The following is a 27059-nucleotide window of genomic DNA, read 5'->3' as shown; positions in this document are numbered from 1 at the left end:
TATAAGCGCTCGTTTCTCGTTTAAATCACTGCATAATTAGCATTATGAGAGACCAAATCTCATTTTCCTTTTTTAATCCTGAAACTTTAGATATTACTCTACATACATGTAGCTACATACTTATTTCACCCAAAAGAAGGACTTGAAAATTTAGAGCTCAGGATGACCACTTTTGGCTTTGGCCCTGCTTAGCAAATTTATTTTGCTCAAGCATCTCTATAAAACTTGGCCCTGGTAAGATTGACAAGTGGGTTGAGATTTGAGATCAAGCAATGTGGTTTAAATGATGATAAGACAGAGTTCCTTCTATTTGGGTCACGTCAACAGTTAACTAAGGTTTCAGTGCCATACATCTCCATCGGTGATGCTCGGATAGCTCCCTCGCTGAAAGCTAGGAACTTAGGGGTTATTTTTGATTCATCAATGACACTTCAGCCACACATCAACGACATTGTTCGTTTATCATCATATCACATCAGGAATATAGGTAAGATTCGCAAGTACTTGGACAAAAGTGCCACTGAAAAGGTCATTCACGCATTTGTTACTTCTCGTCTTGACAACGGCAATGCTTATCTCTACAGTCTTCCTAACAACCAGATTTCCAGACTTCAACGGCTCCAAAATACTGCTGCCCGCATTGTGACACTGTCTAGAAAATCCTGTTCTATCACCCCCATTCTGAAACAACTACACTGGCTCCCTATCTCTCAACGAATCATCTTCAAGCTGATGCTCATTGTCCACAAAGCTCTTAATGGCAAGGCTCCCCACTATATTTCTGAACTGCTTCAAGTTTACACTCCATCAAGGAATCTTCGATCAAGTTCTATGCTTCTCCTCATTGAACCCAAGTCTCGACACTCATGGGGTGACAGGTCTTTTTCTTCCGCCGCGCCACGCATCTGGAACTCTCTACCACTTAATCTTCGATCTTGTCTTTGTACTGCACAATTCAAGTCTCTTCTCAAAACTTATCTTATGTCACAGGTTTTCAATGACTAATTTTGTTGTGTCTGTTTTTCTTTGTGTTGTGTTTTGTTTTTGTTTTGTTTTTGGTTTTACTGCGCCTTGAACACCCAGCAGGGTGGATATGTGCGCATTACAAGTCTTATTATTATTATTATTATTATTAATTATGAGAAGGAAAGCAAGGAGCAAACATTAATTCTAAGAACTCACTTGAGTTGAGAGTCCTTAATAGGATCCTGTCTTCTTGGAGGTCAAAACACTAATGAGAATGACTCATCATGAAAACAAGTGTCTTGAGAGAACGACAGCTGAGGGGGAGTGTTTGGAACTATTAACTATTACAGAGTGATGATTGCTGTAGCCATGGGAGACTAGAGAGTCTACAAGGTATGCAGCTATTAAGCATTGAACATCAGTCTTCATCTGGACATCAGTCTTATAGGAAGCAACAGTGGATTGCAAATTCTAGCTAAGTACTGTTTTACCATCTACACAGAACAGTGATCTCCCTAAAAGCAGTGGTCTTCTTGCCAAGTATATACTAACATGAGGATTAGTCAGAATTCTCTCCACCAGCATCCATTATTATTATTTGAAATATTGACTCATGAAAGAGCTGACAAACTAGTGAAATGACCAGCTAAGTGGTCCTACTACCTAGCCTTGTTGTTACGTTTTGAGAATGCCAAGTTGGTCAACAATCAACTGATGGCCATCCAATTATTTGTTTGATTTGAAATAAGGGAATCAATGTGTGGTGAAGAGGTTTTCAACAGGTGGTTTAAACCCGCCGAGGCCAGGTTCTTGATAATTTTACTGAGACGAAGTCGAGGTAAATTATCAAGAACCAGGCCTCGCCTGGTATAAACCACTAGTTGTAAACCGATTCAACACACTTTGATTCCCATTCATAAATACCTTTTCGGTCAAAAAACATCAACACTTCTTGGTAAAAAAAGTAAAATAAATGCAAAAATTATAATTGTTCAATGATTTCTTTCAACACAACACCCCTCCAGCTATGAAGTGGTAAGTCCCTTGGGTTCCAGCCGTTGCTCTCGACCAATAGGAATTAATAAACTGTCTTTTAAGCACAGGTGCAAGCTCGCGTGTCACTCCCATGTTTCAATACTTTTTACTGGTGTTATATCATCCGTTCAAACACCCCCACGTGATGCCCTCTCGACCAATCAGAATGGATAAACTCTCTTAGGTATTTATGAATGGTTTATTCACAATTAAAATGTATTCGCAACCAGAGGTCAAATTAAAACATTGGTTGTCGGTGCTTTTAAACAAAATGTGGGTATTGATGTCCAATAATGCCACCTTGTTCCACACTCCCTACAAATATAACAGGTCTATAGCTATGAGAACTAGAACGGATGCAAAACTACACAATGTACAGTATGTAGTCTAGGAATGCAAAGTATTCACAGTTTACAATTCAAACAAAGGTATTAATTTGCTTCACACTACGATCAATGTTAATTAATTCATCTGCGATCAGTTAAATTCATTGATCGATCCTCTTTGTTAATCAATATGTGATATAATGAAAGCAGGACACATTCACAGCAGTATTGTAGTGGATATTGCTTCTGCACATACTGTAAATTACCATCAAGCAAGCGTCAAACCTATTTGTTTCACTTGCAGGGTTTTTTCATTCCTACCCAATTCCCCAGGAAGTTATTAAAGACAGGAACACATTACCACCACAGACATCATATCCATCATGGATAATAAGACATTTAAAGGAGCTGTTACAATCCACCTCTACAAACAAAATTAAAACTACGACACAACAAAACAGACAGAACTGATAAAGACTGTGCAGGACGAAGTAGTAAAAAATACTATTAAGAGCGCTGTCACGCAGTCAAAAATACAGCGCATGGAGGTTTATCACACTCTCCAACGATGGTTTGAAAATTTGAACTAAGGATAGAATATAGAATAGAATATTTCCCCACTTGCAATCACAATTAATCTATAGTCCAACTTTTTAAATTCCCATCACATACATTTTCTCATAATGCTATTAAAAATATGTAATTTTTTTTCTCATACACTACCTTGTTGTCATGATATTGTGTGTTTAGTTGCTTTTATGTTTCAGCACTTGGAAACCCTAAGCGCTATTGCATGCTATAACTTTTATTATAAATTAATTCATCTGAACAAACTGTATAGATTGTTTTTCATCTGGAAATTGAAGAAAGGATGAGTCATATAACATTGTAGTTGGAGCCTATCTAAATACAAATCACTTAGTGTAATGACATGTCTCAGTTAACACAACTTATACTTCATCATCATCTAGCGGCCACAACCGAGATTTCATGTACAATGTCAAGCCAGAGGTGTTTATCCCTCATCAACCAGAAAATGTGGAATCTTTGTTTTATGACAGAATTGGTACTTAGTGCTTTTTAATGTACTATTAAATACCTTATGTAGACATTTTTATTCAGAGGTAAAAGTAGCGACAAATAAATAATTTGAAGGGGTTTTAATGTGCTTAAATTTGAGGGGGAGGGGGAAGGGAGAGGGGTTGACAACATTTCTGCGTAGGAAGAGCTCCCCATCCTGCTCCAATGCTACTATAAGGAAAAGCTTTTCTGTGTTCTTGACAGCAAACTACATGTATTTAGATCCAGGATTGTACAAACTGAGTAGTTGGAAGCCAACATCTTTTCAACTACATGTATTTAGATCCAGGATGGTACAAACTGAGTAGTTGGAAGCCAACATCTTTTCAAGTACATGTATTTAGATCCAGGATGGTACAAACTGAGTAGTTGGAAGCCAACATCTTTTCAAGTACAGTAGTTACGAGTATATATTCAAATCACTTTGCTTTTCATTAAACAGGCTTTTACACTTGAGCTATTTTTAACAGCACAGTATGGGTACATGTTTTGTTCACTTGTCTGACCAACTAAGTCATGACTAATGTAGTTCATAAGATTCACATCAGTTAATACACTATTGAGAAATACATTGAATTTTACACTCTATGGCAGGTTACTGTTTGGCAGGTTTGAGATCACGAAGCCGAAGTAGTGTATCCTGTAAACTTTCACTACTCAGTTCTATTAGATACTGGAGTATCAGCAAACATTTGCTGTCGGGATTAATGTTTGCTTTTTCTCCAAATGCCCCAGAATACTCAGATCTCCAGGGTAGATTATTTGAAAAAAGACTATGGTACAAAACGTCAAAAAAGACCACAATCATCAGTAACGTAGGCGGCAAACGCTGTCTATGCTTGTAGGTTTGCACTATATTTATACTGGAAATCGATAAAAGTGAATGATGTATAGACATAAAGTAGACAGCAGAACTTCATCCGGACAAAAATGGGTGTTTTATCAATATTATAAAGACATGTAGATCAGTCGCATGAAAATCAGCACAGTTTAATAATAATAATAACAGTGGCTTCTTATAAAGCGGGCATATTAGTCACTCAGGAACACTCAAGGCGCTTTAATATACAGCTTTTCATTATCAAAATACATAACAAATTAACTACAAAAGCTCATACAGCTTTAAACCATAGAGAACAGTGTCTGCTGTGTGATTGATCCAACTATAGAGGGCGCTATAACATGTTTGTGATAAACTAATGATGATTTGGTAAACCTGGACAAGCTGTTATTTCATCTAAGTTATAAATCAAACTCACATCATCCACTTTCACCATGTCAAAATAACATCTAGACTAGTTTAGAGTGGTTTCCCATTTGCTGGTAAGAAAAACCACTTTCCAGTAACCAATTACAAAACACCAAAAGACTGCCATCCTCTTTCCCAGGGGGAGTGTCATAAGATACAACCCATGAATCAAGAAGTCAATCAGTAGAAACAACATGGAGATTGAGCGATTCAACATCCAAGTATTAGATGTCACTGTTTGTCTGGACTCTTTGAGTCTAAAATTAAATTGTTACTTTTACTCTGAAAAACTTGATACTAAAAAACGTGTCAGATGAAAATGTCAATGAATCCCATGAGGATGTAGAGAATCAATTAGTAACTGTGGCTGTAAGATTTCCTCCACACTTCCATGCACTTAATACTCACTGTTGAGAGTTGGCTTTCAATAACGGTGGCATGGAATATGAACATGACCAGACAAAGTTGTTAAGGAATTGGATTTATACATAGTCACTAAATCCGATCTTGAAGTAAACAAGTTTGGAAGTGTCTATTTCTTGAGGCAAAGAATACTGCTTTGACCCAAAGACTACTCGTCTCACTTGCACATCAACAAACATCAAGGTGCAGACGATGTTTTTTGTGCAAAATGCAACATAGAGTTACACCAAAACGTGTGACCACATTTTCAAGTTAATGTGCTCTCCCCAATACTTTGAAGAACTTGATCCTAAAAAATTGTGTCAGACGAAGACATCAATGGACATCTGTCTCATGGGGATTAAAAGAATCAATTACAACAGTGGCTGTAAGATTCCTCAACACTTCCATGTACTTTATACTCACTCTTGGGAGTTGACTGGGAATGAGAACATGACTAGACAGTGTTGTTAAGGGAATGGATTTACAGTCAAGCGTGGAGTAAACATGTCTGGGAGTGTCAATTTCTTAATTGGAAGAACGTTGACTTTACTGGTTTACATTTGACATTTGTTGGTAATTTCTTTTTGACAAGCTCTGTGGGGTATTTCAGGAGAAGAATAAGGACATTCCTTGGAAAACTGTACAGGGTCCCTTTACATCTACACATTTCTTTATGAAGTTTGAAAATAATGATAGAAATTATGGTAAGTACCCAAAATAAATAAACAAAAAGCATAAATAAATCAGCAAATATTTTATGAAATACAAAACATAACTGAAGGTTCTTTTTCAGGCCGAACACAAATATCACAAATTAACAAGGAATTATTTAAAAAGTTCAAACCTACTTCTTTTCTTTTTTGGAAATTAATTTATCCAAGTTCCTAATTTTGTACCAATCAATAACATTGACTTTGGTTTGAATAAGGGACAAAATATGTGCTTCGCCGGTTTTAAACACTATGTTTAATACCGGCTGCAGTCTGGATGCGACAATTACCCGAGCCAGATTCGCAAGGGTTTAGCTTGGAATGCTTTCAACAAGCTTCATAACGTCATAACATCTTCAAATACAACAAAGCTGGTCTTGTTCAGAGCCTGTGTAGAGAGCATCCTTCTGTATTGGGCGGAAACCTGGACCATGAAAAAAGAGTTTCAAGATTGCCTCGACGGCACATACACCAGGCTTCTTCCGAGGGTGCAGAACATCTCATGGCGTGAGCACAAGGCCAAAGACCAGATCTACAGAGACATTCCACCAAGCTCTGCTACTGTTGCTCAACGCAGAGTCCGCTTCGCAGGTCACTTCTTTCGCGCCAAAGACCAGGTCATTCCTGACGTGTTTTATTGGAGACTGCCGTGCCCTAATAGAGGACCTCGACCACTCAACTACATCGACGTGATCGGTAGAGACACGGAGGCTGAAATCGTGGACCTTCCAAACATGATGAGGGATAAACACCTCTGGCGTGACATTGTGCATGGCATCTTGGTTGCGACCGCTAAATGATGAATAATTGCAGAACAGGATTGCAACAGGAATACTTTGAGCAGTCTCAAAAATCTGGAGCACCTCTACCTCATTCAAACTCTTTTGAGCTTGTCAAGAAGCTCCTAAACAGACCGTTAAAAGTTGCTACTATATACATTCAGAACGTAGTGAGAACGAGTTGGGTGTGATGGGACTATTAGATGCAGTAGAATCCTCCACTGGACGTCTCTAATTGAAGAGACGTTACTGACCTTGTTGTTATTTCCAATCCTCACTTCCTATAAAATTCATAGTTTCAAACATTTCTTGAGGTACTCACCTAGTTTTGAAGTGATGGCATTTAAGATGGAGTCTGAATCTCGGAGCATGCAGGGAGTCGTAGTGCAGATCTGAATGTGGTATTTACCAACAGGGTTCCTGAATAGAGAATCAATACCATGAGTTACAACAATATAAACATGTCTCTACTCAACAAACTCAGGGCTGAAACTTCATCTGTGAAAGGGTAAGGTCCTTTTCAACGGTTCTTTTCAGAACCACCCCAACTCATTAGAAATAGTCATTACATGGTGTTACCGCAAACCTTTCCATAAGGTCATTTTCATTTTGTAAAGTGCACTTCCACTTGCTTTTGACCATAGAGAACAGTGTCTGCTGTGTGATTGATCCAACCTATAGAGGGCGCTATAACATGTTTGTGACAAAATAATTATAAATGGGAAACTTTTGAAAGGGCATCAAGGCCACGACCTATGAGCTTGTATAATTCCTGGCCTTCAACCTGCCTCCTTATAAAGCCTCCTTATAAAACTTATTACTTCAACTAACGATCCCCACAATACATAAAGGAGACAATTATGCCAAAACAACCTAGATTGCCAAATAACCCCTTGAACTAATGTTACATGCGCATAATGTCTACACAGTCTGCTTTAAGAGCATCACACCGTAACCCATTGGGAACTGATTCCCAAAATAGTGCAACCAAGATTTATTGTGGTGATGACCTAAGGTGAGTTGGGTCAATGTAACATCACATGGTCAAACAGCCTCCTCACTCAGGTCAAAGGAAAAACTATTTACTTATTTATTAATATAAACACAAACAAAATGACCAGCAGCAGTAGATGAAATGGTCACTTAACAATGGTGAAAATATAAGTACATGTAAAAGCATAAACAATCACATAATAAATGGCAACAGAGTAAAAAGTACCAAATTTATAAACCCTAAAAACTATGTATTATTGTTTGAGAGCTGTGCGTGTTGTGACACACAAGACTACAATGACTCCAAACATCAAAGAAAGAACTAGTTGAATCAAAATAAAAGCAACTTAAAACTAACACATTGACAAATAAACTGTTAAACACTATCATGTAGTTACCAACAAACAGGCAGGTTGGTAATAGCCCACTACACATACTGTACAACAACATCAAGTGATATCAGTAGACACAATCAAGAAAATGGACATGATGGACATATTTTCAGCCCATCTACATGTACATTTAAGATTCCATCCTTTGAGTAGGACTCAACACAACTTGTTCTAGGTTTATCCCAAAACGCTTTATAAAATCTGTTGAAATGAGAAAGAAATTTTACCTGTTGAACATTGTGTAGAAGGTCGCCACTTCATAGACTCTCATATGAGGCATGTCTAAGATATCTCCGACTTTATTCATGAGAGTTAGTGGAACCCATCCATGTTGACGCTGAGCTAGATCAAGAACTGGAATAACAGCTGCTGATTTATGACCATCGGGATAGTTGGCTATGATGTCGTTAACTCGCTGTAACCAGTAAGATAATGTAAAGAAATACACTAAACAAGTGAATATAGTGTATAGTGTAATATTAATAATAACTAGATATAGTGTTTGTAGAAACAAACACTAGGTGTTCGGCTATTGTTGGGTCAGTGTTTGAATCAATGAAAAAAGTGTTGTTGATAGCTCGTCAAATTGCAAAGAAATCAAAACCAAACAGTTTTCTCGATGTGTAATAATTTTATGGTAAAGCATCAAAAAGTGTACATTTCAACCTAAAAGCCTTTAAATAATGCCCTTTCAAAGCATTTTACAGGCACTTCCGGTTAAGAAAGGTCAAAAGGTCAAGAGAAGGTCACCAACATACCCATTTTTGTGAAGTACGTGAGGCCCTTTCATATGATGTATAGATTGTCAAAATAGCTTTTGTGGTCGAGGAAATGTGAACTGATGAATAATGACGACTGGAGAAGAGACTAACTAACCGGAAGGGAAATGTTTGTTGAAAACGCCTTGAAAACAGACTACGTACGTAAAGCCCTTTCATATGATGTAGATTGTCAAAATAGCTTTTGTGGTTGAGGGCATAGGAACTTATGCATGATGACAACTGGAGAAGAGACTAACTAACCGGAAGGGAAATGTTTGTTGAAAACGCCTTGAAAACAGACTACGTACTTAAAGCCCTTTCATATTGATGTATAGATTGTCAAAACAGCTTTTGTGGTTGGAGCCTTATGCATAATGACGACTGAAGAAGAGACTAACTAACCGGAAAATAAATGTTAGTTGAAAACGCCTTGAAAATAGACTAAAAACGAAGCTATTTATAGGAGAAGGAAAAAAAAAAAAAAAAAATTAATAATACAAAATTTGGTCACCAATTGGTCTCCCATCCAAGTACTGACCAAGCCCGATTTGCATAACTTCAGTGACCGGACGGGAACCGGTGTTATCAACGCAGTACGGTCGTAGATAATGTACAATAAATTCGATTTGAACCAGAAGACAAGGTCAAAAGGTTAAACGCCTTGAACGAAGACTATTCTACATGAAGCTTTTTCGCGCTCTATGGATGATCACTGGAGCGTGACTCTCCTGCACAGCTAATACACTACACGTTGTGTGTATGCCCAAGTGTAATGTTTATGCACATACCAACGGGGGATTTACGTTGTTCTTTAGACGTGAATTTTGACAATTTTCCACCTCTCTTTTGAGCCGGAAGACAAAATCAAAATGGGGTCATGTCTGTGAGGCGTTTACGGAGTTTTGAATGCCCTTTCCGATGATGTATTGATTGTAAAAATCCCTCATGTAGATCAAAAGTTATGATTTTTTGAAATAATAAACGTTTATTTAGCGTAATTCGACACTCGATGGCGTCATCATGACGTCACTCAAGCGGTTTCCTGTCCCAGTGACTTTCTAACTATGTGTGAAGTTTGAAGTTTATATGAGCTTGGGAAGTGTGCATTTGTTAGCGGACAATCGACAGGCATAAGAAGAAGAAGAAGAAGAAGAAGAAGAAGAAGAAGAAGAAGTAAAAAAAAAAAAAACGAACAAAAACAAGAGGTGTTTCGGACTTGAGTCCGAACACCTAATAATATGGATTAATAATGCGCACTTCTCCAGAAAACAAGACGCCTAAACAAAAAGGAAACATCATACAAAATTAAAATGATGGATATTGTTAACTTATACTTAAATTAAACCCAATGTAAGTCTATGTAATCAAGTGCGACTTCAATTCCCTCTTGAGGTTATCGAGTGATGTTATTTTGCGAAGTGTGACAGGGAGCTTATTCCACAGGGCAGGAGCAGCTTTTTTTTTTTACAGTGGATATTACTGTGACATCTGTGTAAGCTTGTCCTTACAATGTGTTTCAAAGTTTCAGTTAAAAAAACAAAGGATAACATCCAAACACACATAACTTTGTACAATTTTTTAAAGTTTTCTTTGGCATCATTAGTCACTTTAAAGAAGAGATCAGCTGATCAGCAGAAATGCTGCATGGCTTTTCTGTAAGTAAAGAATTTCTGCTCGTATGCATGTAGTTTTCATTACACAACTAGTGCAAAAAAAAATTCACAATCCTGTAAGCAAAAACTGGAGAAAGTAACAGAAGTATTTTGACGTTAAGCCAGGTCATGACTTTGGGCATAGTTTGTGAGCTACAAAGTGCTTTCATCATACAGTCCTAGTTACAAACCTACCTTCATGTTTTCTGGAGTAAACTCAAAAGGAGTGTCTGGGTTGTTCTCTGGTGTATCTCGATGCTATCAGAAAACATTAAAAATGAGAAAACAAAAAAGTTATTCAAAACCCAATAATTAGAACATTAATTGGGGGTTATGCATTGATGGGGACATTCCTTTGTGATACATTCTGGAGTGTTATTGTAACTTACCCTGTAGACTATTTCTCAAATGGTCTAACATGGCATGCCTAAACTTGAGTATCAGTCTCAACCACACTTACGCCTGTCCAAAGTATACTCTAGCCCCATGAGTAAAGTACAGATTTGACAATCTGGTTGACACCTTTTTGTTTTTTTATGAGAGATTTGCTCACATGACATCAAGGTGAGGGCTTCACTTAACTAATTTGGGCTAGTGACCCAAATCAACTGTCACCAGGGGCACTTTGCCACCTACTCCTGAGGCTGACACACGGTTGAAACCCATTCACAGTCTGTAAGGATGTAGGCATGGGTATCATCCACTAGGAGCCACCTACTCCTGGGGCTGAAACAGGGTTACCCCCGTCACAGTCTGTAAGGATGTAGGCATGGGTATCATCCACTAGGAGCCACCTACTCCTAGGGCTGAAACAGGGTTACCCCCTTCACAGTCTGTAAGGATGTAGGCATGGGTATCATCCACTAGGAGCCACCTACTCCTGGGGCTGAAACAGGGTTACCCCCTTCACAGTCTGTAAGGATGTACAGTAGGCATGGGTATCATCCACAAGGAGCCACCTACTCCTGGGGCTGAAACAGGGTTGCCCCCTTCACAGTCTGTAAGGATGTAGGCATGGGTATCATCCACAAGGAGCCACCTACTCCTGGGGCTGAAACAGGGTTGCCCCCTTCAAATTCTGTAAGGATGTAGGCATGGGTATCATCCACAAGGAGCCACCTACTCCTGGGGCTGAAACAGGGTTGCCCCCTTCACAGTCTGTAAGGATGTAGGCATGGGTATCATCCACAAGGAGCCACCTACTCCTGGGGCTGAAACAGGGTTGCCCCCTTCACAGTCTGTAAGGATGTAGGCATGGGTATCATCCACAAGGAGCCACCTACTCCTGGGGCTGAAACAGGGTTGCCCCCTTCAAATTCTGTAAGGATGTAGGCATGGGTATACCATCCACTCGGAGCCTAGCTGTTAAAACAAAATGCACTACCTTCCCAACTTTTTACGAAGCAATTATGGTTAAGTGCCTTGCTCAAGAGCACAAGTGTCATGACCAGGTATTAAACCCAGATGCTGCTGCTGACAACACAACAGCTTGGGTCCGGTGAACTAGACTGCTCGGCCATATCATGTGTTGGGGAAAAAAGTAAAATATAAACAGTGCACAACAAAGTGTGGCAGTGCAATGTAGTTCATTGTGTCAAAACCCTGACAAATTACAGTATGTTTTGGTAACAATAAAGTATGGCAAAAGTATGAGTAAAAAATCTGAAGTTTTAAGGCACATTAAAATTGCATTGAAGGCAGGCGCTGGACACATTTGGTATTACTGTCAAAGATCAGTATTCTCACTTGGTGCATTTCAACATAGAATAAATTAACAAACCTGCAAAAGTTTGGGCTCAATTGGTCATCGAAGTTGCAAGAAAACAATAACAAGAAAAACACATTTGTAGCACAAATCTGGTGACTTTTTAGATGCCCAAGAAAGGCTTTAGGTCTGAAGTCTTTCTCAGATTCAAATATTTTTCGGGGGAATTACCTCTTTCCCAAAAACCATTTTATTACAGAGCGAGCAGTTCCCCAAAATGTTTTATATTATCAACATATGATCAACGCTCTCCATTGCTCGTTACCAGGTAAGTTTTTATGCTAATATGTTGAGTAATTAGCAAAAATGTCGTGTCCAGTGCATTTTAAAAATAAGCAGTGTGAAAGGCTTAACACATTAGCACCATGTAATACACAACTACTCTTTGTGCGATTAGAGAATTCTTAACATTTATAATGGACTGGGTAAGTGTCACGTGCATCCAACAAACTTGAGAGAAGACATGTAGAAAGCAATCTTTGTGGGAACCCAGTTTATTTATGATCTTGGCTGATCTTCATTTGATAACTTACAACAGAGAGTCCATGCCCTCCAGCTGCTGGTGTGGCTCTGTGTAGCGCCCTCGTTTGACATGCCTAGAAATAAACAAGAGTTCAACTACATCTATTAGAAATGACCTGCTCAAAATACATGAAATACATTAAAATCCAGGTAAAAAATTATAACATGATTTTTAAAAGTGCTAAACATTTGGCAAATCTGGTGGCTAGTCTGACAAAAATTGTCAAAATTGCTCATTTGGTAGTTTCTGAAATAACATGAGTCAAATGTGATTGCGCGATCGGTCAATGCGAGACAAGACGGTGTGAAAGGGAAAGGCAATTCTCTCCTGCGGGGGATTGTGTCCAAAACCATCGCGTAATCAGTAAGTTTTTGTCCTTTGTCTTCAAAATATTTCTTCAATGGTGTTTAGAGTGTTATCAAAGGATTCATTAGACATTGAGGATCAAGATCGTGCCCTTAGAATTTGTGCCAGGATTTTCGAAAGTTGTATAAATGGGGCAATTCTGGTGACTAGCTGTCGAAATTATACGTTTTGGTTGGACCAGATTGTCGTTTGCCGCTCAAGAGAACCTCAAACCCTCCGGCCTGGCGGCCGTCGGAAGGAGGCTTACGCTATCGCAACTAATTACAATACATGTAGTGCAGCGTGATCGTTTGATAGTGCTGCGCTACCGGTTGATTTCCTTTTGCTACATGTGACTTATGAGTGAAAAAGTGGTGGCAGGATTAATTATAATACAAACATTTTCCAAAAATAACGTTTTCCAAAGATAACGGTACCCTCCTGCCGACGGCGTAGCCAGAGGGTTACGAATTATACGCAATCGGTGCATGGCGAAATGGTTAAAAACGTATAATTTCAACAGCTAGTCAACAGATTTGCTCAGTTTTTACCACTATTGAAAATCGTGACACAAATTCTATGAACATGACCTTAATCCTCAATATCTAATGAATAACATTGAAACACCATTGAGAAAATATTTTGACAAAAAGTACCAAAACTTACCAGATCCCGGAGCAAAACAGTCACAAAATGTCCCAGGTTGATATGTCTCACGGCCATTTTCTCATTTTGTGACTTCCCGATATGTTCAACGACAACGCTTTATTTTTTGGTCACCAAGCCCTGAACCGCAGGTACCATCCAACTGATTTGACGGCCTGCCGAGTAGTCTTGGTGCAAGACGTTTCTCGTTTTCCTTTCACGCACACCGCGGAGTGCCCGCTAACATTCGTTCATTACAAGCGTGCACAGTTTTTGCAGTAAATGGAGCAAATCTGCTGACTAGCTGTCGAAATTGTACGTTTTTAACCATTTAAAGTAAGTATACATACAGGTAAGTATACCAAGTAAGTACGTCGTCAGCAGGAGGGTTACATTATCGCAACTAACATTGACATCAATGAGTAATTTATTTTCCCGTAACTGATGCAACGTATTCCTATCCATCCAAATTGGAATCCAATGTTGTGTACAATTTTGGTTAACGGTATAGCCTTTTTTTCAAGGCTGGAGCCTATATCAGATCATATAAACAAAACAAAGCTTTTTGTCTTACCACAGTCCTCATGAGCAATCTTACAGGCAAAGTGAACATCGTTGAATCGTCTTTTTTACGCAGGGTTGCTCTCTTGATATCGGCAAAAATTTCGTTACAACTGCGTTACACAAGTCTGGTCTAGTCTCCGTTTGTTATATGCACCATATAATGGGTGTATTGGCAGGTTACCATACTATTCTGTTCTTCACCGTTAACCTTTAGACAATTTGACAAGGCTTTTTACTTTCTTAATTTTGGAAAGGAAGCATTCCGTTTTCATCATGAATACCCTTTTACCACTAAGTCTCAATATTAGTTTTTGAGTGGAAAACAACAGCAAACAATACAAGTCACAAAACAACATAAATTTCAGAAACTTGTGTTAATGTACGGCTGTTTACTTCAAGCCGGTTGGACTCAGGAAACATGACAAACATGCAACAGCCGTATGTGTTTCTTTTAGCATAATTAATTTGTTGCTATCTGTCCACCCCACAGTGACAACGCTCTAACACGGCCCGGATAAATTAAAACGATTTCACTGGAATTAAATCGATGTTTGATTAACTGTAAGTATTCCATATTGAGCATGGAAAAATTCACTATTTGCTGCTTGCTGCTTATATAGAACGTTTTAAAATAAGTGATTCTAACTTTGGAAGACGTGTAGCACGGGAGAAAACAGCCCCGAATTCTCGAATGAATTGAGCTTTAATTTGATAAAGTTAAGCATATGCCGCATTGACATTATTTACGGTTAGTTTGTTTGTCGAGTTGCTCGCTAGCTAGCCGTTCCTGCCTACTGCCTGCTGCCGCATGTTGCATATGTAACCTTGGGCTTGGCTCTCATTGATTCAGTGTCATGACTAGCAATGAGGCCAGCACTGGGTAGATCATATTTATTTTGGGGCTGTCCAGCTGTGTAGTACGTTGTAAGTGCTCCCATATAGTACTTTAGTAGACTAGCTCAGAGAGAGTCAGACTGTAGAGGATGTACATTACATCAGTGAGTGACGCTTCACCTTCAGTTGTTTTGTGTACCAATACATTTTTTAGGATTAGGATTTGAATAATAATACTTGATTGCCACTATTTTTGTAAAATGTAAGTAACATTTTTTAATAATTTAATATTATATTTATATGAAATTAAAATAAATGGATATTGCGGTAACACCATGTTTGTATCTACTTGCCAGGTAGAGTTGTTCTTAGGGAACTGTCTTGCTTTATTCTACTGCTGTGGAGTAGATAATCGGAGGTTCAGGAGCCTTCTCAGTTCTGAAAAGAACTGTCCTGCTTTTTAACTTTTACCAGGGCGGATGGTGTAGAAATTAGACTGGACTACTACTTTAGCTTATAGTATCGTAATAACTGTACTGCCGCGGAGGCAGTTCTGAATTGGTCTCAACGTTTCGACTAGCTTGCTCTAGTCATCGTCAGGGGACTGAAGATAAAGAGTGGGGTTATTTATAGGGGTTCAGTGGATCCACTGCAGGTCAATCAATGCTCTGATTGATTGTGTGGTTGGGGGGCTCAGGGCTATTGTTAGGGTTGCCCATTGTGTTAGAAACCTCTCTGGTGTAGTGAGGCGTGTCAGTAGGTTGGGGGCTGATGAAATAGCCGATATCTTGTGGCACAGTGTCGTGTCTGTATATTTCGATAGCTTCCCTTATGCGCCTTGTATACCAATGTCTCTCAGGTGCTATGATACGAGCCTGATCCCAATCTATGACATGGTCTAAATCGGTGGAGTGTTTGACAATGGCAGATTTGTCATATTCCCCTCTGCGGCCGTGTGCTTTATGTTCTTTTAGCCTTTTTGATATCACCTCGCTGTGTATTTTAAATGTGTGGAGTATTGAAGCATGAACAAATTAATGAGATAATGGTGGGGCACATGCCCCCCCCCCTCCTACATGAACACTACTGATCTGTAAACAATGTGAACATTTGTAATTGAAATGGCCTTAAATTTTCAGTCAGTGTACTAATGAAGTTTTTTAAATCTTTTTATTTTGTTAATTGTTGCTGTTTAGTAAACTGTTTAGTATGGCTGAGAAGAGTGGAGGTCGAGGTGTCACGGGACAAAGAGGCAAATATTTTGATCTTAGAGTCAAACTTTTTACCAATGAAGTTTTCCCAGTTCGAGATGTCTACAATGAAATGAAGGTAAGCATCATTAATCATAGAATAGTGAGAGGATTGTTTGGGGGGGGGGACTGGACTGAGAATGCAAATATTGCAATTAAGATTCAATTAAGAGAAAAATTAAGAGAAAAATTAATATGAGTCTATTACATTTTGTCTCGCTTGAACCTGTAATATTTGTGTCCTCAGTCATAATATGTTTTTCTTTGTGGGTAGAGATAGGGCCAAGCATCACCCTTACCCAAAAATCCCTGGAAGACAAAAATGTTCTTGTTTTACCATTCTTCGATTGGAAAACAGAATTTTTTTAGAAACCTAGTCCTACATTAGCCATTGGGCTCAATCAGGGATTCTCAGAAGCACTGTGAGGGGAGGGACCCATTTGCCCCAGTTCACTATTGTAGAACAATCTGCATTCCTGATGTGTAATTCTTGATTAATTTACTTGTTGTTGTAGGTTAGGGCTCTTAAAGCTAGGATGGAGTTTGTGACTGGAGTTCCGAGTCATCTTCAGAGGTTGACGTACTTGGATGGAGGTGAGTATACCACACAGCAGAATACAGGACCAAGGGTATGGTTCAAGACCCTCCTGTTTTTCCAAAGATCAATCGGCACAAGAGGGCACTCTCACCAGAGACTACTATCATAGAGTGGTTATCCCCGGCGAATAGTGGTTTGTGGTTGATAGCGCCATCTATTTGCAACTCTATTGGTTAGGGAAATAAACAGCAGAAGTGTATATTGCATGTTGATAATAAATAACAGGAGTGTCTTGAACCATGCTTGAACCAAGACTAGCATGAGGGGGAGCAGACCTGCTCTGCTAACCAAAGTATGCTAGTCTGTCAAAAATATATAGAAAATAAAAGAAACTTCAGAGATAATTGATTTGTTCTAATTAAAGCATCGAGTCATAACTTGTACACTGCACCCTGAAGATTGGTCCTGAGACTTTGTCACTCGAAACACAAAAGGAATGATTTGATCTCATCTAAGAACTGAACACAATCAATGATGTTGAACCTGGAGGGGAGGGGTTATGGGGGTAAACCAATCTTGAAGGGGCACAACAATTTCCCTCTGGAAAGGGGCACGTCTATGGGTAAAGTTAAGTAAAAGCACAGGGCATCATGGCAACCGCTCTTTGTGTATCGTGGGTGTCCTTGCTGTATGGTTACTGCAAGTTAAGTAAAAGCACAGGGCATCATGGCAACCGCTCTTTGTGTATCGTGGGTGTCCTTGCTGTATGGTTACTGCAAGTTAAGTAAAAGCACAGGGCATCATGGCAACCGCTCTTTGTGTATCGTGGGTGTCCTTATCATGGCAACCGCTCTTTGTGTATCGTGGGTGTCCTTATCATGGCAACCGCTCTTTGTGTATCGTGGGTGTCCTTGCTGTATGGTTACTGCAAGTTAAGTAAAAGCACAGGGCATCATGGCAACCGCTCTTTGTGTATCGTGGGTGTCCTTGCTGTATGGTTACTGCAAGGCCTGGATATATGACAAGTTTGTACTCTGTTTTCATGAAGTATGGAAATCAAATTATATCAGTTTGAATGAATGAAGGAATGTTTGCTTGTTTGGATTTACACCATTACATACTATGTGTTTTTGCCAGCATCATGGCATAGTGGCCTCAATTCTCCCGTAATATCTTCTTCTCATGTGTAATCAAATTAGAATGTCTGTCCACGAGTCCTTTTGAATTCTTCACTTTGGTAATTGGATCAAGATGGATGATAATTAATAGTTTGTATATTTTTATTGTTTCAGCTGATATGATGGATGATAGTGATATTAAACATCATGATATTGTTCCTGGTGCCGTTATTAATCTTGATGTATGGTATACATGGAAAACTCTTATACAAGCTGCTGCTGATGGAGAAACAGATACGGTTTGTTAGATTTCTGAATTATGTTTGTAATTAGTTTGGGTTTGAACAAAGAAAAGGTGACTGGAGTGGGACTTTAACCAACAACCTACAGATTAATGTACCGTTCTTCTATCAACTTAGCTATCCAGCCCTATGTTGGCGGTCTCACAGTCAGTCCATATCTTTGTTCAGGGGTGTCAGTCAGAAGCCTTACAACCATTAGCTGGCTTATAGCCAGGGATCACACCCAAGTTAACCATACAACCTGGGAAGCAGCAGCCAGGGGTTCACCTGGGCGAGGATGTAACTTTTTTAAATACTACATATCAAGAAATAAACAACAAGGGAAACTGACCCTTTAAGTTTTAAAAATAGTTTGGGTTTGAAAAAAAAAAATTACTGGAGCAGGACTTGAACCAACAAATGAACAGTTCGCTCTGCCAACTGAGCCAATTGTCTGTAGTTCATGAACAGTTCGCTCTACCAACTGAGCCAACTGTTTGTAGTTCATGAACAGTTAGCGCTACCAACTGAGCCAACTGTCTGTAGTTCATGAACAGTTTGCTCTACCAACTGAGCCAACTGTTTGTAGTTCATGAACAGTTCGCTCTACCAACTGAGCCAATTGTCTGTAGTTCATGAACAGTTAGCGCTATAACTGAGCCAACTGTCTGTAGTTCATGAACAGTACGCTCTACCAACTGAGCCAACTGTCTGTAGTTCATGAACAGTTCGCTCTACCAACTGAGCTAACTGTCTGTAGTTCATGAACAGTTCGCTCTACCAACTGAGCCAACTGTCTGTAGTTCATAAACAGTACGCTCTCCCAACTGAGCCAACTGTCTGTAGTTCATGAACAGTTCGCTCTACCAACTGAGCCAACTGTCTGTAGTTCATGAACAGTTCGCTCTACCAACTGAGCCAACTGTTTGTAGTTCATGAACAGTTAGCGCTACTAACTGAGCCAACTGTCTGTAGTTCATGAACAGTTCGCTCTACCAACTGAGTCAACTGTTTGTAGTTCATGAAGAGTTCGCTCTACCAACTGAGCCAACTGTCTGTAGTTCATGAACAGTTCGCTCTACCAACTGAGCCAACTGTCTGTAGTTCATGAACAGTTCGCTCTACCAACTGAGCCAACTGTCTGTAGTTCATGGACAGTACGCTCTACCAACTGAGTCAACTGTTTGTAGTTCATGAAGAGTTCGCTCTACCAACTGAGCCAACTGTCTGTAGTTCATGAACAGTTCGCTCTACCAACTGAGCCAACTGTTTGTAGTTCATGAACAGTTTGCTCTACCAACTGAGCCAACTGTCTGTAGTTCATGAACAGTCGCTCTACCAACTGAGCCAACTGTATGTAGTTCATGAACAGTTTGCTCTACCAACTGAGCCAACTGTCTGTAGTTCATGAACAGTTCGCTCTACCAACTGAGCCAACTGTCTGTACCGGTAGTTCATGAACAGTTAGCGCTACCAACTGAGCCAACTGTCTGTAGTTCATGAACAGTTAGCGCTACCAACTGAGCCAACTGTCTGTAGTTCATGAACAGTTAGCGCTACCAACTGAGCCAACTGTCTGTAGTTCATGAACAGTCGCTCTACCAACTGAGCCAACTGTATGTAGTTCATGAACAGTTTGCTCTACCAACTGAGTCAACTGTCTCTAGTTCATGAACAGTTAGCGCTACCAACTGAGCCAACTGTCTGTAGTTCATGAACAGTTCGCTCTACAAACTGAGCCAACTGTTTGTAGTTCATGAACAATTAGCGCTACTAACTGAGCCAACTGTCTGTAGTTCATGAACAGTTCGCTCTACCAACTGAGCCAACTGTCTGTAGTTCATGAACAGTTAGCGCTACCAACTGAGCCAACTGTCTGTAGTTCATGAACAGTTCGCTCTACCAATTGAGCCAATTGTCTGTAGTTCATGAACAGTTCGCTCTACCAACTGAGCCAACTGTCTGTAGTTCATGAACAGTTCGCTCTACCAACTGAGCCAACTGTCTGTAGTTCATGAACAGTTTGCTCTACCAACTGAGCCAACTGTCTGTAGTTCATGAACAGTTTGCTCTACCAACTGAGCCAACTGTCTGTAGTTCATGAACAGTTCGCTCTACCAACTGAGCCAACTGTCTGTAGTTCATGAACAGTTCGCTCTACCAACTGAGTCAACTGTATGTAGTTCTCAAATGATAGGGAGACTTCCCACAAACACACATGTACATGTAGGGCAGAAATTGTACACAACACTGTGTACATTGTTTTACATGCTGCCTGGAAGAATTGTATCATGACGATGTAGTTCCACACATTGACAGAAAGTAAATCTTTATAATACCTGATCCATAAATGACATCAAATGCTTGTATTTTCTTGTTCCTTTTAACAGTTACTGAAGCTTGGAGTTACTAAAGACAGTAAATACAATACTCCAAACTCTGAGGCAATGAATGAACGGTCAAAGGCAACTTGGTTAGCTGAGAGGGCGTTTGTAGCTCTGTGTATTGCATCACATAGAGGACATGTAGTACTTGTACAGAAACTTATTGATGGAGGTAAGAGATTGTAAATAGATGTTATGAAGAATTAACCCTCCTACTATCTGACCATTCAATATCATGTGTAAACTAAGTATGACAGCCTGCAAAAAATGTATACAACTACTGTCTGACCGTTCAACACATAGCCTGTGTAGTTTTGAATAAGGGAATAAAAGGGTAGCGATGAGTTCCTAAACTGGCTTTTAAAACTGGCAGGATCGTGGCCGTAGCCGAAGGTGAGGGCCTTTATCGCACGACACGACCCTGCAAGGTTTTAAATGGAAGTTTAAGAACGATTCACTACTCTTTTCTTCCCAATCATAAATGCCTGTTTGCTTAAAAGGCATAATAAAGTAAGAAACTCTGTAAAACTTGTCCGTTTTCCAATGTTCTTGAGCTCTCATGTTCAAATGTACGTGTGTTGCATTTTTATGACTGAGACAGTTTTCGGATATGCATCGTGCGCGTAGTTAGTCTTGGTGCAAGACATTTCTCGTTTTCCTTTCACACACAGCTCGGCCAACTCACCAACAGCGCCCGCATTGCCCGTAACGAGAAATGTCTTGCACCAAGACTAGCGCGTAGTATGCATCTAAAAGTATTCGAAAACAACTGGTTATAAACAGCTCCAGCTGGTCATTATCATTCGTTTAAACACCCGCACGTGACGCGCTCTCCACCAATAGGAATAGTGAAACTGTCTGAGCTGATGTATGTATAAATGATATATATCACATAGGCTTGCACAATGAGTTAGACCATTGCTGGGCTTTACAAAATGATATCATTAAGCTATAAATGCAGCCACATAAAACACAGGTAAACCCATGCATTGGATGAATGTTGTTGGCTATAAATGCAGCCACATAAAACACAGGTAAACCCATGCATTGGATGAATGTTGTTGGCTATAAATGCAGCCACATAAAACACAGGTAAACCCATGCATTGGATGAATGTTGTTGGCTATAAATGCAGCCACATAAAACACAGGTAAACCCATGCATTGGATGAATGTTGTTACAAAATGAGATCATTAAGCTATAAATGCAGCCACATAAAACACAGGTAAACCCATGCATTGGATGAATGTTGTTGGCTATAAATGCAGCCACATAAAACACAGGTAAACCCATGCATTGGATGAATGTTGTTGGCTATAAATGCAGCCACATAAAACACAGGTAAACCCATGCATTGGATGAATGTTGTTGGCTATAAATGCAGCCACATAAAACACAGGTAAACCCATGCATTGGATGAATGTTGTTGGCTATAAATGCAGCCACATAAAACACAGGTAAACCCATGCATTGGATGAATGTTGTTGGCTATAAATGCAGCCACATAAAACACAGGTAAACCCATGCATTGGATGAATGTTGTTGGCTATAAATGCAGCCACATAAAACACAGGTAAACCCATGCATTGGATGAATGTTGTTGGCTATAAATGCAGCCACATAAAACACAGGTAAACCCATGCATTGGATGAATGTTGTTGGCTATAAATGCAGCCACATAAAACACAGGTAAACCCATGCATTGGATGAATGTTGTTGGCTATAAATGCAGCCACATAAAACACAGGTAAACCCATGCATTGGATGAATGTTGTTGGCTATAAATGCAGCCACAGGAAACACAGGTAAACCCATGCATTGGATGAATGTTGTTGGCTATAAATGCAGCCACATAAAACACAGGTAAACCCATGCATTGGATGAATGTTGTTGGCTATAAATGCAGCCAAATAAAACACAGGTAAACCCATGCATTGGATGAATGTTGTTAAAAAATGAGATCATTAAGCTATAAATGCAGCCACATAAAACACCGGTAAACCCATGCATTGGATGAATGTTTTTGATAGTAATTGTTGATTGTTGTTTCGCTTGTAATTTTAGGATCAGATGTTCATGACAAAACACCGAATGGTCGTACAGCACTTCACATCACTGCTGCCCAGGGTAAGAATAATGCAGTAGAAGTCTTACTGAATAATGGAGCAACTATTGAAGATCCTGACAATGAGGGAAAGAGTGCACTCGTTCTGGCTGGTCTATGGGGACATAAATCATGCGAGCGTCAAATATTCCTCTTCCAGTGGCAACAGAGGGCAGCAAAACAAAAGCCTATCTCTGACAGTGGACAGCTACTTGCGCATCAGATGTATGACTCAAAACTCAAGACGTGGCTAACCGGTCCAGAAGCTCAGTTGTATTATTCCCAGATCCTTCCACCGGGAGAGTTCTCAGGAACGGGTTTGTCGGCTCCGAGGAGATCCATATCACCTCGACCAAGTTCCGCACCTTTGGAACGGGGAGTGGATGAGACGATAAGAAACGGAAAGTTAATGGAAGGGAATAGAGGGACTCAGGTCTCGCTAGGAACTGAGTCTTTAAAGTCATTGAGGATAGCTGATTCAAAGAAGACTAGCCCCAGCAAGGGACGATATGCTAGGTGAGTTACATGGCTATTTATTACACTCACAACACCACATTTAGCGCCAATAACAGGATGGATAGGAAACAAGAAGAAATCCTCAGTTATAGATGTTGGAGAAAAACCGCAATTGGTTAAATCCACGCTATCAGGTAGGGACTGAACTCCTAATTCACAAGCAAGGTTCCGGTCTGAGATGAAATTCAAACCGAGGTCCACAGAGGTTTAACAATTCAACCTTATACTGCAGTAAAACAGGCATCTTACCCATGTTCTGATTGTCTTTATCCACCTCAAAGGTTCACCATTTATTCATATAGACCTTGTTCTTTCTTTCTATCAGCCCATTTCAAGAAGCTAAATCCAAAGCATCTGGTGACAAGAAATCTTATGACGACTGGCTGGCGCAGAAAAAAGCTAAAGAACGCCGGCAGGCAGAATCCAAACGCAAGGTCATACAACAAGAAAAGATCAAAGTAGAAGATGAACAACGAGCCGTTCAAGAGAAGGAGAAATCTTATGAAACGTGGCTGAAGGAGCAGAAAGCAGCGGCTAAAGGTAAAGGGAAAGGAGGTCCTGCATTACAGAGCAGATCCCCAGAGAGAGGAGTTGTCACTCCGGATGATAAAGGGTTAGACTTAATGAAGATTAGGAAAGAAATGGATATCTTACATCCTGTACAAGTACATCACTGAAGAACTTCAACAAAATCTCAGCTTCTCAAGAAACTGTCATCCTGTATAAGTACTTCACTGAAGAAGAACTTCCAATTAACTCGTCTTTACAAGAAACTGTCATCCTGAAGTACTTCACTGAAGATAGACCAAGAAGGTCCTTAAGATCTTCCAAATTACTCGGCTTCTCAAGAAACTGTCTTCATGTTTTACCTTTGAAAGTCCTTCTTCAATGATGCATCATGATGAAATTTTATCCGATTCTCTGACGAGTCATAGATTGACTCGGAGTGGTGATCTGAAATATTCCTTTTATCCGTCCAAAGGTTTGTGTGAAACCTTGAAATTGGACAACCTTTTACTTTTAACTGTACTAGTAAGATATCGTGTATTTATGTAAATTAGTGGTGGTGGGATTTTGTGGTTATTTTAATGCATCCTTTATTCTGTGATTGCACAAAGTAAGTTTAGCAACCAGTTTAAACTGGGTAGATCAGTTTTGTGAGATGGGTTGAAGGTACTAGGGCCTATATATGGATTTTTTGGGGGTCAATGAAATCTGTGGAACGTTGAACAGTAATCTTGTTTAAGTGGATGCAATTTGAGCCTGTAAAACCGGATAGAGTGACAATTGTAATAGGTTACAGTTGCAGGGGTTTGAAAGAGATTTGAAAACAATTTATGAAAAACTTGCACTTTTAATAGAGTTTAGGTTGAATATTTATATAAAATTAAATGCTTGCTGCTTGTATTTATTGTCGTCCAGTACATCATGAAGGCAGCTAGGTCTAACTTTAGCGCTGTTGAACCTGTTAAGGTTCAACAGCGCTAAAGTTGGACCTTTAAAAAGGTCAAGTCAGGCTGGGGAGGTTCTTGAGCAATACAGGCCCAGAAAGGGATGACAAAAAGCATTGCTTATAGGCCTACAATTTTTCTTGAGCAAATTAGCAGAGAACCTGAAGCACAATACAAAGCATGGTTCTTTGTGGTTACTCATTTTCTGCTGAGCAAATTTGTCTTTACAAAGCAGCTTTATTGCTAAACTGTTCCTGATGCAATTTTGTCTTTGCCTTGGAAATAATGTGCCTTGGTAAACATGAATATACTATCATTGTGGATCAAGCATATTTAAAGTTGTTTTACTTTACAATGTTTCAGTGCGTTAACATAAGATTCAAACTGGCCTCTTTTGACCATGCATTTTGGGTGGTCTAGAGCGGTGAGACATCTACTCTAGAATGTGTGTCGGGGTTCGAATCCCACCTGAGTAGTAATGCCTGTGAATTATTGTCCACATGACAGGGGGCAGTGCTTATCACACATCAGTGTAGAGTAAAACAACAATTACTGCTCTATGAAATTGTTTCAATAATAACTTGACAAATTGTTTTGTAATGGGAACCATAAAATAACATATTCAGCAGGGGATTTATTGACAGAAATCAATTTGAGTCACTCAATTCTCTAATATTTAATTAATGAGAAAAAGACTCTACTAATAATTCTATTGCCAAAGAAGGTTTTCTGTATATAAAGAAAAAAATAAGCTACTTAAGAACAAAAAGTGACTATAAATGTAAACCGACAAAACAATCTGACATTCAAGTTGCTGTATCTAAGAAAGAATTCAATCACGAAACAGCTAAGTCTTAATTTTTAACCTGTTTGAAGTGTATTTGACAGTAGCTTTGAGTAATTGTATTATTATTAAATGTTTCAAATCTACCTCTGTGCATTATGTAAAACATTTATGTACGGATAAGAATCATGTCTAAGATGTGTCACTCTACAATAATGATATATCTATTCTGATTTTGAAAATGTCATGGTGGAAACTCCATGATGGTTTGCAGAAAGAACAAATGTTCTTTCTTAAAAGTACGGTTCAGAAATTTGCATGGTTTAAAAGTCTATAGAGGTTTCAGTGATACCAAAGAAGTGTGTTTTGTAATAAGGTGTGCGCAACATTGGTAAGTGTGAAAATACTCATTAAGAAGAATATGAAACTTGACATGGTGGGAGTATAATCAGGTTTATGGTAGCAGCATGCATCTCTTTTGACTAGTTTTGGTTCCGAGTTGTCAACCACCGGTTCTTTTCAGACCCAACACTGCTCAAAATAGATTTACACATGGTGCTGCCGTAACCTCACGGTAAGAGTTGTCCATCACCGGTTCTTTTCAGAACCAACACTGCTCAAAATAGATTTACACATGGTGCTTCGGCATATCTCGCCAGCAAATATTCAATGTTCACTGGTCAGCACAAAAATTGAATGGTGTATCAGATGTGCTTGGTGGGGAGCTTCACTGGATGTGTTTTTGCTTGAGTATAACGAAGAAGTTTTGATTTCAAGGGTTGATGTTTGAAATAGGTGACAACTCTGATGTCTGTTTACTGTGATGACGATTGAGCTTGAACATTCACAGGTTTGTTATTCCACATAATGTTGAATCAAACGAAGTGTGAATACTGGTCTTTGACACTTGCCAATGTTGTCCACCTGCCTTAAGAGTAGAGATGTGGAATTTTGCATGATGTGTCTCTTAAAAAAACTAGACTTGTGTTTTTTCAGAAGGAAATTATTTCCAAGATGTGACTATTAAAGGCAGTGGACACTAATGGTAATTACTCAAAATAATTATAAGCATAAAACCTTACTTGGTGACAAGTAATGGGGAGAGGTTGATAGTATAAAACATTGTGAGAAACGGCTCCCTCTGAAGTGGCATAGTTTTCGAGAAAGAAGTAATTTTCCACGAATTTGATTTCGAGACCTCAAGTTTAGAACTTGAGGTCTCGAAATCAACCATCTAAACGCACACAACTTCGTGTGACAAGGGTATTTTTTCTTTCATTATTATCTCGCAAGTTCGATGACCGATTGAGCTCAAATTTTCACAGGTTTGTTATTTTATGCATATGTTGAGATACACCAACTATGAAGGCTATTCCTTGACAATTAGCAATAGTGTCCACTGCCTTTAACTTCTCTATGTCTGGACTAGACTTGACTGATAAGGATTAAGGATACTCTTTACTAATGTAATTTAATCCTGATGTGTTGTGTGTGGAAAGTTTTACACCGCCAGATATTTGCACTTCGTAAAGTAAGCACGTTGATCATTCCCATTTGATGTAAAAAACACTTTTATGGTGACTGTGACTTTAGGTGTGGGACAATTTTT

General features: G+C 39.3%; 2 protein-coding genes across 4 annotated transcripts in view; one reads left to right on the top strand and one right to left on the bottom strand.

Annotated features, from left to right (window-relative positions):
- Nucleotides 1–14343, bottom strand: part of LOC117289034 (NADH dehydrogenase [ubiquinone] flavoprotein 2, mitochondrial-like) — a 54116-nt gene extending 39773 nt beyond the window's left edge. Inside the window, exons 1-5 of the mRNA XM_033769948.1 lie at nucleotides 14201–14343; nucleotides 12647–12709; nucleotides 10544–10606; nucleotides 8163–8350; nucleotides 6873–6970 (exon numbers count right to left, since the gene is read on the bottom strand). Of these exons, the coding sequence (XP_033625839.1) occupies nucleotides 6873–6970; nucleotides 8163–8350; nucleotides 10544–10606; nucleotides 12647–12709; nucleotides 14201–14239 (451 nt within the window). The 5' untranslated portion in view covers nucleotides 14240–14343. The remainder of the gene's footprint in view (nucleotides 1–6872; nucleotides 6971–8162; nucleotides 8351–10543; nucleotides 10607–12646; nucleotides 12710–14200) is intronic.
- Nucleotides 14344–14601: 258 nt separating this feature from the next.
- On the top strand, nucleotides 14602–26547 carry LOC117289033 (ankycorbin-like). 3 transcript variants are annotated; one of them, XM_033769944.1, is made up of 7 exons: nucleotides 14602–14751; nucleotides 16221–16353; nucleotides 16790–16868; nucleotides 18105–18229; nucleotides 20602–20767; nucleotides 22660–23215; nucleotides 23541–26547. In XM_033769944.1, exons 2-7 carry the CDS (start codon nucleotides 16234–16236, stop codon nucleotides 23890–23892), a joined length of 1398 nt encoding a protein of 465 aa, XP_033625835.1. In that variant the 5' UTR covers nucleotides 14602–14751; nucleotides 16221–16233; the 3' UTR covers nucleotides 23893–26547. The 3 variants fall into 3 exon arrangements, with proteins under 3 accessions (XP_033625835.1, XP_033625836.1, XP_033625838.1); XM_033769945.1 differs by lacking the exon at nucleotides 14602–14751 and adding an exon at nucleotides 14825–15188; XM_033769947.1 differs by lacking the exon at nucleotides 14602–14751 and adding an exon at nucleotides 15809–15829.
- The last annotated feature ends 512 nt before the right edge of the window (nucleotides 26548–27059 follow it).

Source organism: Asterias rubens, chromosome 4, assembly GCF_902459465.1.
Source record: "Asterias rubens chromosome 4, eAstRub1.3, whole genome shotgun sequence".
Lineage (NCBI taxonomy): Eukaryota > Metazoa > Echinodermata > Asteroidea > Forcipulatida > Asteriidae > Asterias > Asterias rubens.
The sequence above is the reverse complement of the archived record's forward strand: the minus strand, read 5'-3'. Positions and strand labels throughout refer to the sequence as shown.

Bases quoted from the DNA above. Each gene is read 5' to 3' on its own strand.
- LOC117289033 (XM_033769944.1), top strand. From the start codon at position 16,234: ATGGCTGAGAAGAGTGGAGGTCGAGGTGTCACGGGACAAAGAGGCAAA. The intron at 16,869-18,104 runs GTGAGTATACCA...TTATTGTTTCAG, and splicing joins GTTGACGTACTTGGATGGAG to CTGATATGATGGATGATAGT. The intron at 20,768-22,659 runs GTAAGAGATTGT...TTGTAATTTTAG, and splicing joins ACAGAAACTTATTGATGGAG to GATCAGATGTTCATGACAAA.